This window comes from Cydia pomonella, chromosome 14 (genome assembly GCF_033807575.1).
Source record: "Cydia pomonella isolate Wapato2018A chromosome 14, ilCydPomo1, whole genome shotgun sequence".
Classification (NCBI taxonomy): domain Eukaryota; kingdom Metazoa; phylum Arthropoda; class Insecta; order Lepidoptera; family Tortricidae; genus Cydia; species Cydia pomonella.
The window spans coordinates 15,926,380-15,943,776 of record NC_084716.1 but is presented as its reverse complement, the minus strand read 5'-3'; the positions used below and the strand labels follow the sequence as shown (position 1 = coordinate 15,943,776).

The 17,397-nt window shown below is 37.3% G+C and overlaps 1 protein-coding gene across 2 annotated transcripts; it reads right to left on the bottom strand.

Moving 5' to 3' along the window:
• Positions 1 to 1,694: 1,694 nt before the first annotated feature.
• LOC133525059 (uncharacterized) lies at positions 1,695 to 6,714 on the bottom strand. Of its 2 annotated transcripts, XM_061861279.1 has the most exons (3): positions 6,521 to 6,711; positions 4,281 to 4,379; positions 1,695 to 2,978 (listed from the first exon to the last, which is right to left on the bottom strand). In XM_061861279.1, exons 1-3 carry the CDS (start codon positions 6,560 to 6,562, stop codon positions 2,505 to 2,507), a joined length of 615 nt encoding a protein of 204 aa, XP_061717263.1. In that variant the 5' UTR covers positions 6,563 to 6,711; the 3' UTR covers positions 1,695 to 2,504. The 2 variants fall into 2 exon arrangements, with proteins under 2 accessions (XP_061717263.1, XP_061717264.1); XM_061861280.1 differs by lacking the exon at positions 4,281 to 4,379 and having other exon boundaries at positions 6,521 to 6,714.
• Between the last annotated feature and the right edge of the window lie 10,683 nt (positions 6,715 to 17,397).

Sequence of the window (17,397 nt, the reverse complement as noted above, 5' to 3'; positions counted from 1 at the left end):
TCATAAGACGTTGTTCCGTTCTTAACGTTTAGTTTTAAATAATTAATCATATTCCGCGCGCTTCAAACCGTTTATCGATGCAATGTCAAAACGCACTTCACAGCGATGCAATATTGAAATTTAAGCCAATAGGATCGCCCGAAAATGATCGGACGACATGCTAAGGACAGCTATTAGCAGAGCGCCTCTGGTGGCGAAAGAGGGAACTAACGAAACACACGAGGCGTGCGGATCGACCGCTATGCATATGCATTGCTGCCTACTGCACTTGCTGCCGCGAATGTCATGAAATCCGAAGCAACATCGATTTTGACACAAGCGTTGTCTGAATTCGAACTGCTCCTACCTTTACTTAGCAATTACTACAAGCTACACCCGTTACATCTGTAGCAATCTTAGGGTTTCATGACGTTGTTATAGGAGTTAAATTAATGGAACAGTTTTCATAGAAACACCGAGCGGATGATGCCCGTGTCATGGGACGCACGCAGAGGCAGCACCCCCCAGGGTGTAAGGACTATTGAGAGTTGATGGAATCTATAATGAAGTAGGTTATTGGGTGAAAGCGATGGACTACAAATTGGATGCTTGATTGGTAGCTTGGGGTAATAGCTTTTTTATTATTTAGCTTCAAGGTCAACGACACTTTTTTTTTCAAATTCGATATTTGAAATTTATACATTCATCCTATTCTGTGTTTAGTATATCTGTGCAATAAAGTGTTTTAAATACTTTTTTATTGATAGCAATATTACCAATTACAGACCATATCTCCAGCTTAAGGCAATATTTCCAGCAACGGCCCGTCACTAAAAACAAGTCGATTTAATTACCAGTAATGCGATGAAAGACCCGATGGTGCGGAATCGAGACAAAAGTTCCTTCGTTTTGCAAGTTTTTGACTTTAAATGCATACCGAATACCCACTGACTTTAATGCGAAAAAAATAAAGATTAAACAGCAAACTGATTAAGTGATTAAGGGCTTAGTTATGTAATTTATCATAGTGTTATAATGAACTAATTTATTTAGGTATTTTGTTGTAATGTATTGTGTTTGTTGTTGTGTTTGTTTTATGATCCTTGATGGTCGAAATAAATGATAATTTTATTTTATTTATTTATGTAGCCAGTGTGTACAGCGAGCTTAAGAAAATTATATGAACACATTATGAATTGAATTTATTAATACAATTATATATGCCTATGCACTTAAACGCCTTGTCAGAAATATGTATTGTCTGCGACACAAATCACCTCATCTACACATTGAGCAATTAATACTTCGTATAGAGCCGTCACAGACAACATATATTTTGCTCCATGTGTTGATTTTGGCCGACAAAAACTCGTTTTGACAGATTTTTGTCACTCGCCGCCGCTCTTACCATTTGCCTGTATGAGAACAAAATGCGATAATGCCGTCTTGCGCTTTAAAAACGTGTTACCACACACAGGCGCCCAGAACTTCGTAATAAGAACGTGACCACTTTTGTCAGTTGCGATGATCAACTTTGAGCAGCTTTCTATAGAAAACGCCTCAGCCTAGACCCAGACGTTTCAAGTGTGACTCATCCATTACGAGTTGTCTGTGTGGTCTGTGGTAAAACAGCTTTTTTAATGTAGAAACTTACAGGAGTGAGCAGGATTGGATTGTGGCTCGAATGACCGACCATTTTTAGGTATTTGCAGACAAATTTTTAATATAAATTTAATTGATAACGTAACAAATATAATATAATAGACTCGTTAAAATAAATACATATTATAGAATGAAAAACTTTCAATAAATACATATTATAGGACATTAAGTATTACACAATTTGACTAAGTCCCACACTCAATATCAATCTCATGGTTTTTGTCAATATGTGTAATCAGTGTCCTGTATATACATATGTATGTATCTATCTATCTCTATCTAGCTATTTATCTCTTTCTATTTATTTATTTTATAATTTCTCTCTGACACTTTTAAACTTTTTCAATCATTGCTTATTAGTTTAAAGCACAAAGTTCGAACATTGTACTCCACACCAAAAATAGGTACATCTTAATAGTAGGTACAGTGTACAGTTAGCATCAAAAGTACGGGATGAAACAACGCGTCAAAAGTATCCGTCATCCTCAAATACGTTTACTTTCGTGATATATCTCTACAGTTTGCGTTCAAAACTACCTGCAACAAATTTATTGTTCTACATATACAAAGATATATTTTTTGGTTATATATATAAGATGCCTTTCTGTGAGAGATGCTTTACGCAGCATCCTGGTAAGGACACTTGCATTAGTGGCTGTATAGCCCTATACGAGAAAGGATCCAACGTCCACACACGCAGCAGGTGTATGCTCCCCCAGGTGGGCGGGGGCTGGAGGCCTCCTCGTGGCGTCTGGGTTGCGTTTCTCTTTTAAAGAAGTAAACCAAGTTTTTTCGTTATGGTATTAGTAAATGACACGTTACTTTTGATACTGACTGTTGTATTACCATCTCCTTTTGTAATATTAAAATGTTGCTGATAAAAACCTTTTGAAAGAATTGAAATATGACTTAAATATCTGCACTCTTTCTGCTGGGAGGAGCAAGTCAAGTATACCTCTCTGACATGGTTCTTTTCGTGTAGGTTTACTATATGGTTTCTTAGATACTAAATTGTTTGTCGTTTGTTCTTGTACCAATGATGTAGGCTGTACTGTCTTTTTTTCTTCTGTAGATGAGTTTTCTTCTGAATTCTGCGTTTCTAAAGTAGTAACTTCTGTTTTGTAAGATGCATTTAAGAATATAAGAGTAACTGATGTCTGTGTCTCAGTTTCTGAGCTATCTCGTTTGTTGGTATCATCTGTTTTTGAGATTTCGTTATCAATGATTCTGTAAGTCCCTTTGACCATGTCGTCAGACTTTGTTTGTGGTCGATCTATTCTAGAAGTGTCCCGTTTCGCATGTGTTTGGTTCTTTTCTGCTTCAGTATTAACGTTAGACTGAAAAAAAAATCATACATTAGTAATGATACATTTTGTAGAATCGACGTGGTGATAATATCTAAAATAATGTTAAGCACAAATTAAAGTATATATGAACAAACAAAATAAACAAATATGTGACGTTATTTATGAAAAGGGACCTTATTGTCAATGGCGCTTCCGCCGTAATAAACGATGCTCCGATACAAATACAACGCTGTGCGACACAGTGTGACGTAAGAGCCATCGACAATAAGGTCCCTTTTCATAGATAATGCCACATATTTGCATAGTAGGTAAACAGGTAAAAATCTCCTCACGTGTCTAAACATATGTATTAAGTAATTGCCAAAAGTATACAATGTAGAGTCAGACCAAACTAACTTTTCATAGCATTTGCAATGATAGTGTCGTCATCATTAATGTCAAATTTCTATGAAAATAAAACGTTTAAAAGCCGCTTCCATACAATTGAAGTTACGCTCTCATTTTAATATGACTTGCATAAATTTAGCATGAACATATACGTAACATAATATGTCTCGTACTAGTGTTGAATGTAGTTTACTTTAATTATCGTATTGCATGATGGCGGCTATATGGTAGGAGCTAGATTTGTGTGACTCCTGAAAGCTAAGTTTTAGAGTTTAGTTATTTATTTTTTATAGTTTAGTTATACATTTTCTATAAATTATTTGAGGGCTATTCTCATCTATTTAAACTAGTGGTTTTGTGTGCTGTAGACCTCACGATAAGCTTAGAAAGTGTAAAACTGAGGGCTATTCTCATCTATTTAAAATAGTGGTTCTGTGTGCTGTAGACATCACGATAAGCTTAGAAAGTGTAAAACTATTCTTATCTATTTAAACTAGTGGTTCTGTGTGCTGTAGACCTCACGATAAGCTTAGAAAGTGTAAAACTGAGGGCTATTCTCATCTATATAAATTAGTGGTTCTGTGTGCTGTAGACCTCATGATAAGCTTAGAAAGTGTAAAACTGAATAATACTTAATTCCTTGTGTCATTATCACAGTGAACTCACAATAGTCTAAAGCGCCATAGACGCTATTGGTGCTTAAGTTCTTTATGCCAATATCTGCATTTTGATAAATTTCCAAAAACTGGATCGACAAACAATTTTATTACACCATAGGTTACAAAATTTCACGAAAACGGGGTCAGAATTGCGACCTGTTAACATCCGGACATACGAAAGCAGATTGCCCGAGTCAAAACGTACACCTTCGCTAACGCTTCGGTTAACTATTATTAAAAAACAAAAAGTTAGTTACTGGTCATCAGTTACAGTAAAATAAGGCACCTTGTGACATCTTTTACAACGTTCAGCGTTGGTTGCGCACCCTTTCATGCGGTTACTTTGACAGGACTTGGCGCTGCAGATCAGCATACAACAGATGTGCTATAAATAAATAAAATAAATAAATAAATATAATTGGACAAAGGCTTATGTTGTGTGTACTAGATGACTATATATATATATGAGATAGATATAAATAAATACTCAAATACATAGTGAACATCCATAACTCCATCGGCCACCCCCATGACGACTGTATGATATGTATGTATGTATTTTTCACGTCACTATATGATGTTACTATAAATGTTGTATTGACTTGTAAAAGAGCCCTTGAACCCTATTTGCAGAATAAATTTTTGAATTTTGAATTTTGACTACTACAACATTGATAACCCTCGTGGCTCCCCCCATAACCACTCTATTGACCACTCTCATGACAACCCCCATGGTCACAGCCATGAGCACTCCCATGACAACCCCCATGATTACCATATTCGACCCCTTGACCAATCCATAACTAGCCCCATGACCACCCATGACCATCTTATGACTACCCCATGACATGTGCACCCACAACCTCCTCATGACCACCCCCATTACTTTTCCCACTACTCATCACTACCACTACTACTACACTCGAAGGTAAATAGAAGGGTATGGCTCCTTTCAATACTATTCTTACTACTACTACTAGGCATTTAAATTCTACTAATAGAATTGAAAACGAGTAGTCAATATTACTTGATTCTCAATCGAGTAAAAAAATCGAGAGACCAAAATAAAACAATCGACCCCCAAGTCATCTTGTTCAAATTTCGGGTAGAATTTGGTTAGCCCATTTAACTTCTCGAAGATTTTTTTTTGACCTTGTACAGTAAGTGCTCCAACTTAAGTAAGTATGGGGTCTACGTCGCTCTTGCTGTATAGAAAAGTGGATAAAAGACTTATGTTAAGCCACCGATTGTATCTTCAATGGCCCACACACTATATATTGGTCAAGCAGCAGTAAATACTAGTACTTCACGAGCCATTTTTATAAAAACTTTGCATAAATTCTATGTCCTAATTGTCAGACCAATTTTTGCTAGTAAGGGCCTGTTTCAAAATATCCAAGTAAAGTATTGGATAGCTAATTAACAAATAAACTAACTGCCAGATAAAACTTCCTGCAAATCTGTGCACTTTATAGCGGTTATTAGCGGTTATCCCTAAGATCCATTGGTTTTGTAAGATGTGTAAAGTTTACGAGTGCCAGTAATTGCCATATTTAGATGGTTCTGTACAGCTCCGTAAATTATGCGATAACACTGGTTGACGTGAGACAATTTAGGGATCACAAAACATGGCCTAATACCAGTGGGGCGACACTGATCCTTTCGGGCATTCTCGGCTTCTTTCGGCTCAGCATTGCTACGAGGAATTATAAGGGTTAGCACAACTTGACGATCCTTTGCGGGCACAACCTATGCACCTGACCTATTCTTATTCTTAACCACAGATAAGATAATGACTTAAATTTTGACAACCCTATATAGCCGAAAGGGTTAGTGCCAAACATTAGAATGGGACAGCATGATTCGTCCCTGAATCGCTGTCAAACATCGGTTCTGTAGGAAGTGTTATTTCTGTACGGTAGTATTATTATTTATTCTGTGGCAGTACTGCGCAATCTGGTTTGGCTGTCAAACTAGGGGGCACGTTTTTTGGGTTCCTTACCCAAAGGGTAAAACGGGACCCTATCACTAAGACTTCGCTGTCCGTCCGTCTGTCCGTCTGTCACCAGGCTGTATTCTCATAAACCATGATAGTTAGACAGTTGAAATTTTCTCAGATGATGTATATCTGTTGACGCTATAACAACAAATACTAAAAAAAATGAAGGGGGCTCCCATAGAAGAAACGTGATTTTTTACTCCTTTTTATAGACAGTGGCACGGATCCCTCCGTACTCGAATCCGACTCGCACTTGGCCGGTTTTTTCTTAGACTTTACTTCACTTATACCATTATACCTACAATTGTGCAAGTTGCGGAAAATTTCCAAATATTTGGAACATTTCTCGGATTATTCTGTAAATTTTCTGAGCAAATAAACAAAACTTTCATTTTGGAAATGGATAATTTTGATACTTATACAAAACCGATTTTTACATAATGAAAATTTAGCAATTTCGGAAACTTTTCCGAGGACACCTCAGTAATTACAAACAATAACACTTTGACGATAAATAATGCACTAACCATAATAAGTAGGATCACAATGAACTTCGCACAAGCACCCATAGTAGCTATTCTACGGTCGAATCAGCACTAAAGTGTACGAACACGCGCCTTTATATCGAGCTATGTTTACAACTATGGTAGCCGATGTTTTTATACACGGCTAGTATTCTCTTATTGTTCCGGTGACTAGTTTTCCATTTATGTCAATATAACTTAGTCAGCTCTAGAATAAAAGTAACACGTAGAGTGAAGGAATAGTTATTTGTTTTACAAGGGGGCAAAGTTGTTGTTAAACCGCTCGTGCTAATATTGATACTAGAGCAAGCGAAAGGTTCCAAAATTGAACCACGAGCGTAGTGAGTGATTCGAGAAGTGGTATCTTGAGCGTTGCGAGGATTTCAAGGCACGAGGGTTAAACAAACTTTGCCTTCGAGTGAAACACAACATTTTTCATCACACCAATGCGAGGAAAATACTAACTATGAAATACCAAAAAAAACAAACGAAATAAAATCCAAATGATCTTAATTAAAAAATTATCATCCAAAATCATAATTTAAAAGTCAATTCTACCAGCTAACATAAGGAAACGACTCAAAATTTGCATCTGATTACTTTGCCCCACATGTGGATAAAATGCACCTTTCTCATTAGTTTTCGAACAATCAAAAGGGCCTTTACCAGTTAGTGTGGTGAAAAATATAAAAACTGTTTCTCAAAAATGGACAGCAAAGCCGACTTTGCTGGTTAAAAAATAGGCCGCGAAGTGCGTAGTTTATGGTCAGTTTAAAATAAAAAGTTAAAAACACTGGAGTCTCGATTTCAGGACTGCAATGTTGCAAAGAAATTCCATTATTTGTCGAATTCCAACCATTTTTAAAAGTTGAAATGGCCATATCAAATGAAGACATGGGTCATTAAACAGCCAAACAGATATTCAGTAGGTATTTATTATTATAATATTGGTAACTTGGTACCGCGAATATTTGGCTATATTAAATAGGTTGGCGTATTTTCGGTTGAAAAATACACTTCTATTTTTTAATAAAAAAAAGTAAAAAGGCGGAAAACCAAATCTTGTTCAATTGTTTTTACTTTTTCTGTGAAAATATGAATATATATGACTTAGCTGGAAGGCTCCTGCCAAGGTCGCCCGTTTAAAACGAATCCTCAGCCAGCAAGTAGCTTCTTCCGAGCCTCGCCAATAATGTACTATAGGGTAAAGGTGGCCTGGAAAATAAATCTTAAACAAATGGGAAACGGTGGAAGAAACAGTCCAAACTCAGATTCCTGCATTCATACCAAACACTAATAAATATGTAAACAGGCTCTAAGGCAAGTGTATACGCTCAAGAGGGCCTTACAAGATAAAAATAAATTGTTGATTATCTCCGAAATGGAGTGAATTAGAATACCGCGGTGTTTTTGAGAAAGTTTCTTAATTTAAGCTCAAGAACGCACCCTTGAAATTAATTAATTATACATGGATACATAGAAAACATCCATAATTGAGAATCAAATATTGTAATATACTCACAAATGCGATAAGAGTCCAGTCCAAATTCTAAGCTCAAGTCTCAGAATTTAATTTCCAAATAGCCATGCCCAAGATTCCCTGTTTGGGCTGATTTCGGGTAACTACTTACGTCCCTCGCATTTTTGTCGTATCTTCAGATAAGACGAGATCGTATTTGGCGTATATTTACTGGGGGAAGCTCAACATCGCGAGGCATCCGTACATTGCGATATGAAGTGCACGTGTCCACTGCATAACGTTACAGAAATAATATGTTAACGGTACTAATTTTGGAACATTTAAAAGAAGATTTGGAATGTTTTTGATATTTAAAAGTTGAATGTCCAATGTTTTCTATGTATTTAATGAAAGATACTGCAATTGGTTTCAATATTATTAACCAATTAAAAATGTGTTTTTTTTTTGCTCCAATCATGGAATGTATGGCGCCATTCATTTTCAAAATAGCAAATATCAATGAAAAATTAAACTTAAGCAGCTCTTTGGCTCTTGTTTATAGTAAAATGTTGCCAGCGATTAAAAACTGATGGTAAATACTTGTTTTACAGGATTTGTCTATACCATTCCATTACTGGTGCCTGTTCCATTATAGGGGTGTAGTAGTAACCATATTCATGGCGAAGTATCTTTCTTAAGAGGAAAGGGGACAGCCGCTTCTCCATACAAACGTAGCCCCCATTTTCCTCTCTGGATATTGATTAAAGGAAAATATTTTTACATAATATGATGTATTTTAACCATAGCCATTTTTTGGTTATGGTAAAAATTAGGAGCGAAAAACCGATTTCATACAATTGTTTAAATGCTTCTAACTCTTATAATAATTGAAATCTGGAAAAAATCTAACGTACTGGCATAGCTGTGGTTGATTTACAATAAATTGTGTTAAAATATTTTCAATTGATAGAGGAAAATGAGGACCACGTTTATATGTAAAGGCGATTTCACGCGGGTCCTCCACTTTCGTCTTAATGATCAGAAAGCCTGGAATGGCTTTAGGAGATGACTTTAGATTACAACTTGAAAAACATTAAAAGCCGTTTAATGAAGATGATAACTTGGCCTATAAGGGTTGAGCAAGAGGTGTGTATTAAGTAGAAGAATTTCAAAACTATAAATAAATAAATAATAAATAAATATTATAGGACATTATTACACAAATTGACTAAGTCCCACAGTAAGCTCAATAAGGCTTGTGTTGAGGGTACTTAGACAACGATATATATAATATATAAATATTTATAAATACTTAAATACATAGAAAACACCCATGACTCAGGAACAAATATCCATGCTCATCACACGAATAAATGCCCTTACCAGGATTTGAACCCGGGACCATCGGCTTCGTAGGCAGGGTCACTACCCACTAGGCCAAACTGGTCGTCAAACTATAAGAGATACGTAAATCTTTTCGGCTAAGGAACTACGGCTTACTCAAATAGGTTATAGCTCCTAATCCGTTGAAGCCATGTACAGCAAGTGGCAAAATTGCATGGACACATTATGAATAAATTAGTCCATGAAATTTCGCAAGTGAGTGAGCAAGATGAATAGTTCAGTACGGGAATTTTAAACTGCGACTGCGACCTCATTAGCATACGCGTGACATTGGCTATACATGTCGTGTCCGCGTGTCAGCTGTTGCTCCCATCATGATATAGAAGTATGAAATAAAAGCTATTAGCACCGCAAACCCTTCGGCTCGCCGTGTCGTGTATGTTAATGCGAACGCGCGCCGCTCCGCGCGTCTCGTAAGTACGCTTATGATGCGGTGTTGCAGTTTATTTAATTTCCTCAAAGGCATTACTTGGAAAAAGCAAGTTTTCAAGTGCCCCCATCTCCCTCAGTGAATGTCTATCTTGCTTCCCGCTTGCACCTTTTGGAGGGAAAGAGAGCGAGAGTCTATAGAATTTGCGGATGTTGGGTAGTTTTTGCCTTTTAGACCGATTCTTTTTTTTTTGCTTCTAAGAGGGTGACCGGGTTTTTACTTTAAATTGCTACCTACATGATATGAAAAAAATGTTATCGGTATCAACTATTTCTCATTGTCATTCTATATTGATGTAAATGCTACCAAAGGTGTAAGTATTTAAATATTTCGCGCCCCAAATAGTTAGCCCAATATAATGAACAGCTTGTGTGCATGTAAGTAAAAACTTAATTGGTCGTTTTCAAAAAGATATGTCTGCAGTCTAATTACTGCGACCCATATATTTTCAAACAAAATTTTGGAAAATAGAACTGATACAAAAAAAACAGGTAAGTATGATAAACCGAGATACCTCTTAGATATTTATCTAATGTTTGTACTATGTATTCACTGCAATAATACCTATACACAGCCTACAAGGAGCCCAGTAATAAGCATTCAGGCCACCTGGGAATCTCAACAGTGGGCTTTATATCAAAGAAAAACGCAGTAACTGTATAAGAATTCAATACGAAGATATGTCCTTTTGGTTTTGGAGTGAAGGCGGGCAGAATCGAAGTTCGCCGGTAAGACTTTTAAAAGTCTAATTTTCCTTCATACGCGACCTGGGTACGGCGCGCTGGAAGCTTGGTAAGAATAGTGTGGATAAGCTTTTTTATACCACTTTGGTGTTAAAAAAGAATACGGCCGGTCTGATAGTAAGTGGTAACCGTAATATACGCCCTGCAACTTCAGAGGTCACACAAATGCACGTTGCCGACCCCCAACCGGTACACTTCTTTTTTTGAAGAACTCCATATTGTACTCTTTGAAGAAAACCTTGGCAGGGAGTTAATTCCACAGCTAGAAATTTCACGAAATGATTTTTTTTTCAACTGCACTGTGCGTGACCATTTACATTAAGAAATAGGTTGCATTAATAATGCAAATGGGATATTTTTGGTTATGATATTTTAAAGTTTAGCGCATTATACAGAGCCATATTATACTTTAAACATAATAATAATAGGACATTCATAGGTGTGAGCATTGTGCAAAATTACGTAAAATGCGTGAGCATACCCATAGTGTTGTGTTCCTACCGGTGAGTAAGGTTGCCAGAGCTCAACGAGGGGAGGGAGGGTTGTTAGGGTTGGCAACGCGCATGTAACTCCTCTGGAGTTGCAGGCGTACATAGGCTACGGAGACTGCTTACCATCAGGCGGGCCGTATGCTTGTTTGCCGCCGACGTGGTATAAAAAGAGCATACTTAAATAAGCTTATGTCATGTCATAATATGCATGGATAATACTGTTGTAAAGTTTATGGTGGGCCATTATTCGCTTTTACTATTGATGAACTACTACTTTAGCGTTTACTGAAGAGCAAGCATTAGATTAGAGTAGTCCGACACTCCAATCCTCGAAAATTAGAAGCTAGAGTTACAATGTGAGGCGTACATAGATAGATAGATTTTATTTGGTGGATTTTATAGGTAACAGCAGACCCGAAATCAGTAGAAATATAGTCGGATAAAACCAATTTATCAGTAAATAAAAACAAAAAAAAAAATATTTTTTTTTTATACTACGTCGGTGGCAAACAAGCATACGGCCCGCCTGATGGTAAGCAGTCTCCGTAGCCTATGTACGCCTGCAACTCCAGAGGAGTTACAAACGCGTTGCCGACCCTAAACCCGCCCCCCCTCGATGAGCTCTGGCAACCTTACTCACCGGCAGGAACTCAACACTATGAGTAGGGTCTAGTGTTATTTGGCTGCGGTTTTCTGTAAGGTGGAGGTACTTCCCCAGTTGGGCTCTGCTCTAGATCTGGAATGACATCCACTGGCTGTGCCCTACCACACAAAGTCAGATGACATTCACAATGCCCATACCTCTCTTTTGGACGTAGTTTAAGGACGTACCCGGGTCCAAAAATATATATATGAATCCCTTTCTTTTGGGTGCTAGCACCAGCGTAAGACAAAGACAGTATCATTCTCTATATGTTTGAAATAAGACAGTCCCTTGGCAAACTATAGTGACGTAATGTCCATATAATACAAACGTGTCTAGATGTACCTAAAGTACAGTCGAGTAAAGTTGGCGGTCCCAACTAGTACTCCGCATCCAATCATAAGTTGCGAAGAAAGAAATTGCTATGCATGCCGTGCATTAATTTAATACCTACCTACCTATTACTTTTGCAATGCATCCGATGTATTGGAACGAAGTTCCTTATCAGATGGTATGGATTTGGCGGATAGGGACTAGGCGAAGAAAGTGTAAGATTTTTCCGTCACAGGCCATACGATTGAGGAAGAATGAAAATGAGAATGAGGACAATGAGGAAAATGAGTATGAACATGAAAATGATTTAAATATATGTGAAAAGTTGTATTATATGTCACATGGTAGCAAAATTGTTTCTACCTTGGGCATTAACACTTGAATTCCGTCACGAGTTTCCGTCACCACCCTTTCTTTACTTTGTTCCAACCTAGTGTTCCACGACACTCACACATTTTATTACTTCTGAGTTCAAAACTGAAGTTAAGTAAAGTTTTGAAACATTTAACAAGTATGTTTAATTAGCACTGTCAAAAAAAAACATTAAGCTTATTTTAAACATGCTTTTAACTTACTTGATAATATATAATGGTGTCAGGAAAACGTAAAATCGGATGTGTTTATTACGGAGCACATAGGAGCGACATAAAAGAGTAGTATAATTAAATAAAATAGAACTAAAAAAACAATCAAAATTGTTGCCATTGCATTTTCCGTCAATAATGTGAGTTTCGAAGAAAGTGGCGCCTTCATTTCATTTCAACTCTATTATGTCGCACTGTTTTTTTTTATAATACGTCGATGTCAAACAAGCATACGGCCCGCCTCATGGTAAGCAGTCTCCATAGCCTATGTACGCCTGCAACTCCAGAGGAGCTACATGCGCGTTGCCGACCCTAAACCCCAAGCCCCCACCCCGTCCCCTCCTCGTTGCGCTACTGTACTAGCGTTCCATATTTAAAATTATAGTCAAAAGACATGAAAAAACTACCTAGACACACATGAGTTATAATCATATTGGAAAAGATCAGTTAAAAATTAGAAAATACTACAGCCGTAAATACAGTACACCATGAGAATAAAACTTGAAAATAATGTGAACTTTAAACAAAAAATTGTTACTATAAAAACACAGACATGTTTAATGTGTCCCTTATCCGCTAGGGCGGCGCCATCACAGTGACTCACGCCAATATCTTCCAATTGTAAAGTAAGATAACCCGGACAATAGAAAGACTGTGACATAAGATCTTATGTCACAGACGATCTATTGTGAGTGTTATCTTAGCTTCTGTTGCATCACCTCAGTCTGTCTATTCCGTCCCAAGGCACTAGCCACAAACAATATCCATGCGGCCATAGATTTAAGACGGGGTAGATGCGGGTTTAATTACATAAAACTCCCCGCAACCAGGCTTGAGCAATTTACTCAATAAATCTCAATGGCCCACGTTAAGCACACGGCTTCATCTTAGAGTCCACCAGCTTTGACCAGCCTGGCGGCGCTGGCTTCCCCGAGGTTGCCTGACTCAAATATTTAATACTAGTCTAATGTTAACTGTACAATTAATGTTGGACTCTAATCAAAATTAGAAATTTGTTCACTAGTTAAGCTATATTTAATAGTTAGTTTTAATTGGATATTTGTGTCGTTTCCAAGCCATAAATCCCACCTTGTCGCTTGTCATAAGGACACTTTGACGAGTTATTCGTTTAAAGATACAAGCAAATCTCGTCCTTATGGTAAGCGACAAAGTGGAACCTTCGACATATTTACTTATAGATTTATCCAGTCAACATGAAGTTGCGCTTTGCTCCTTATTCTACAATAATAAGGTGCGGCAAGGCTTTGTTTTTGACTTTATTTTTTAATTGACTTGTATGTGGTGTTTAGCAGTAATTAGTTACGTGAGCTCTGGATAGAGGTCAAATAATAAACAATATTAACTGAAAAACATTTATTTACAATACATAATGGATAGGTATACACAGAGGATTACTATGACTAGCTTAAATCTAAAATAGGCCCTTGAGGCATTGTACCAAGGATGCTGGCGGCATTTCCTCGTTATATCGCAATACTGATATATTGTGCGAGGAAGCCGCCAGCTCTTCGGTCACCAGTTATATCAACCAGACGCTTCGCGATATTAACTTAATATCTGTAGTAGAAATGCTTGAAACTCCGCATCTAAAATACATAAGTTACTCTAAAACATTGTCACCTTAGTCAGTATTCAGACCAGCACAATGTGCAATGAATCACTGCATTCGATGTGTTTAGCCTCCAAAGGCCCAAGGTCCTATCTATAGTACCTACTTCTTCAGTTTGATGTAATTTAAATCATATTTAGTTAGACAAAAGTCGCTTTTGCATTGTTTCGTTTAATTTTCAAACAATACAAAATCAACTCTATTTCCTACAGGCTCCAATTTAAGTGGCAAATTTTGGATTTTTTATTTGTATGAAGGTTAGGTAGACCACCCGATTGTAAATCTTAATCGTACCTTACTTTAGCGTAAATTCGTCCTGGAATTTGTTTATTCTTCAACCAATAAATAAATAGCTTATATTATTTTTAACAAATTCACTCAGCCTCACAGTAAGGTCAAGAAGATATGTTTGTGGGTACTCATACAACGATATATATTAGGTATATAAATTCTTAACCCCTTACCGCATACGAAGCCATATGAATTATGGCGGATATGATATTCAACTCTATTGACAACTATTAAAGTTCAAATTTCAAGAAATATTTTTTATTACATGCGGTAAGGGGGAGTGATCGTGCATACGAAAAGAGAAAACGTTTTTCCATTTCTAAATATTTTCCATTCTCCATGTTTTTTTAGTATGTATGTTATTAACACAATGAAAACTTAGGTTTATAAAAGGTTTTCCCTTTTTTTTTTAATTTGCAAAACAACTTTTAAAGCGAAACCTATAAACCTAAAATATATTATACTGAACCGATCGAAATCAAATTCAAAGTGATTTGTTAAGATTTAGTTAGTTAAAAACGTTTTCTCCCGAAACGGAACTTCATAGAAAAAATACCGTTATTACGTTAGATTCGAAACGCTATTCTTCCCTCTTAGATACATAGAAAACACCTGTGACTCAGGAACAAAATGTCTGAGCTCATCACACAAATGATTGCCCTTACTACTAACGGTTTTATATGGGCGGAGGTGGGTCCATGTGCAAGGAATAATTTGCGACCGGTCGCTGCTTGCGATGGGTCTGTCTCTATGGTAGCTACCGAACAGATACAGAAGATAAGAAGATAACTGTACAAATACTAAATTAAATTAATAACTAGCTTAAATCTAAAATACGAGTAGGCCTTTGAGGCATTGTACCAAGAATGCTGGCAACATTTCCTCGCTGTATCGCAATGCTGATACGTCATGCGAAGAAGCCGTCAGCTCTTCGGTCACCTGTTCCTTACGTTCCACTTCGGTCCAGACCCCATGGACCTAGAGAGTTTCAACGCCAAATTTTATACTAAAACTATACTAAAACTAAACCAATAATACAGTACAAACCTAGACAGCAAATCTGTTCAGAAATCACCTTAAATCCTGTAATCTAGAAGCTTAATCGACTAATCCAAGTTGGGCAGGAGCGTGGTCACCCGGATTGATTAGGGCTCATTGTGCCGCCCACAATCGCGATCAGTGGACATCAGTACGTACGCTATTGTGGAGCGTGTAAATACTTACAAATATTGTAGAATACGCTTAATACGACCACATTTAATACGATTTCCCGCTATATCATTTTATGCGTGACCTTAAGACGAATTTTTGAGTGATCCCTTCAGAATCTTTCTGGTTTAACCCATTGGTTGACTGGTAGAGCATGCCTTAAGGCATTAAGTCTGCCAGTACCTTCATGTATTGTGCAATAAAGATTAAATAAATAAATAATCTTCGTAAGAGTCACTCGATTCCCCCCGCCAAAAACCAATAAAATAGTAAAATAAGTGTTCCGTGAACGAAGTTGGGAAGAAGAAATTGGGATACCCTCCTCCAATTGAGGGGGGATTTAAATCTTCTCGGGTCAGAGGTGTAGGGTTAGACCGGTGTACGCATTGTAATATGCCTTTATCTTTATCTTTATCTTTATCTTTAAAAAGAAGTTTTGTACGGAACACTAAAAATGTATGAACTTGATATATGTACATCTTAAGGAGTTCTACTCACATTGCAACAAATTAACAACTATGTAGGTGCAACAAATTTAATCGATCGATCAAATGCCGCACTGTAACGCAAATCTTAAGCAATTTATGGTGACGTCTTTGGAGGGTCAAGTGTTGCAATGTCATCATTAACATCAAACTAAATTCGCTTGTAAACCTAAGGCTCCACTCATATAGAGACATATTGCATGCGATTTTTGACTATTGCCGGCAGATTAATAATGCCGCAGTGTAACGCAAATCTCATGCAATTATTAGTGACGGCTTTGGTCTAGGCTAGGCCCCACCTATTTTGCCAAATACCAGTTTAATGGCCCTCAAAACAGTGAAAAGAAGTAAGATTTCCTCAGAGTCAGATAAAGACTAAGCAACGCAGGTACTAGAGCGCCATAAATTGAGAACATCCTCCCGCGGACCAATTAGTGCAAGATGTTGCCTCGTGGCTCGCGCTTGGACGGCACATGCGAAAAGGAACCAGCAATAAATATGAATTTAAAAACTACAGGCATGACATAAAGCGATGACACCTAACAGGAACATATTAATCTAAAAGTCAACACATATTATTTAAAGAAAGGCTCATCTAATTCAAGCCCAAATAACCTCTTAAAAAAGTATAGTTAAACTTATTAAAGACTTATTAAGGCCATTTATTGAAAAATGTCCCTTGCATGATCCTCAAAAAGAAACTACAAAGTAGTAGGTAAGAAAAATCGTAATATTTCCTCAGTCAGATAAAGGATTTGGACGAAAAATACGAGAATGAACCATTAATAAATATGAATTTACAAATTTTGAACCGGCAAATGACCCGGTACATGATAATGAGAACAATGTTCATAGGGAGCATGATGGTAAAATGAATGTCTCGCAGCATTTAGTGACTTATTTATATTATGCAAAAGTACTTTTTTTTTTTTCTTTGCCGGTTTGACTGTCCCACGGCTAGGCAAAGGCCTCATCCCTTAATTCCCACGACTCCCGATTTCTTGTTTCCTCCGGCCAGTTATTAAGGAAGCTGTCCAGGTCATTCCGCCAACTCCGTTTGGGCCTGCTCCTACCGGGATCCACTTGGTGGCTACGCTAGTCCACCTAACCGGATGAATGGGGTAGACGGGACCGCCCCAATTTCATTTCAGCCTAGCGGGTTTTTTAAGTACTTTGTT

What these genes read in the sequence shown, in the direction of transcription:
- LOC133525059 (XM_061861279.1), bottom strand. Translation starts at nt 6,562, where the DNA reads ATGGGTGCTTGTGCGAAGTTCATTGTGATCCTACTTATTATG. An exon ending in TTGTGATCCTACTTATTATG is followed by an intron (nt 4,380 to 6,520) that starts GTTAGTGCATTA and finishes ATTTATTTATAG; the next exon opens with CACATCTGTTGTATGCTGAT. An exon ending in GTTGTAAAAGATGTCACAAG is followed by an intron (nt 2,979 to 4,280) that starts GTGCCTTATTTT and finishes TTTTTTTTTCAG; the next exon opens with TCTAACGTTAATACTGAAGC.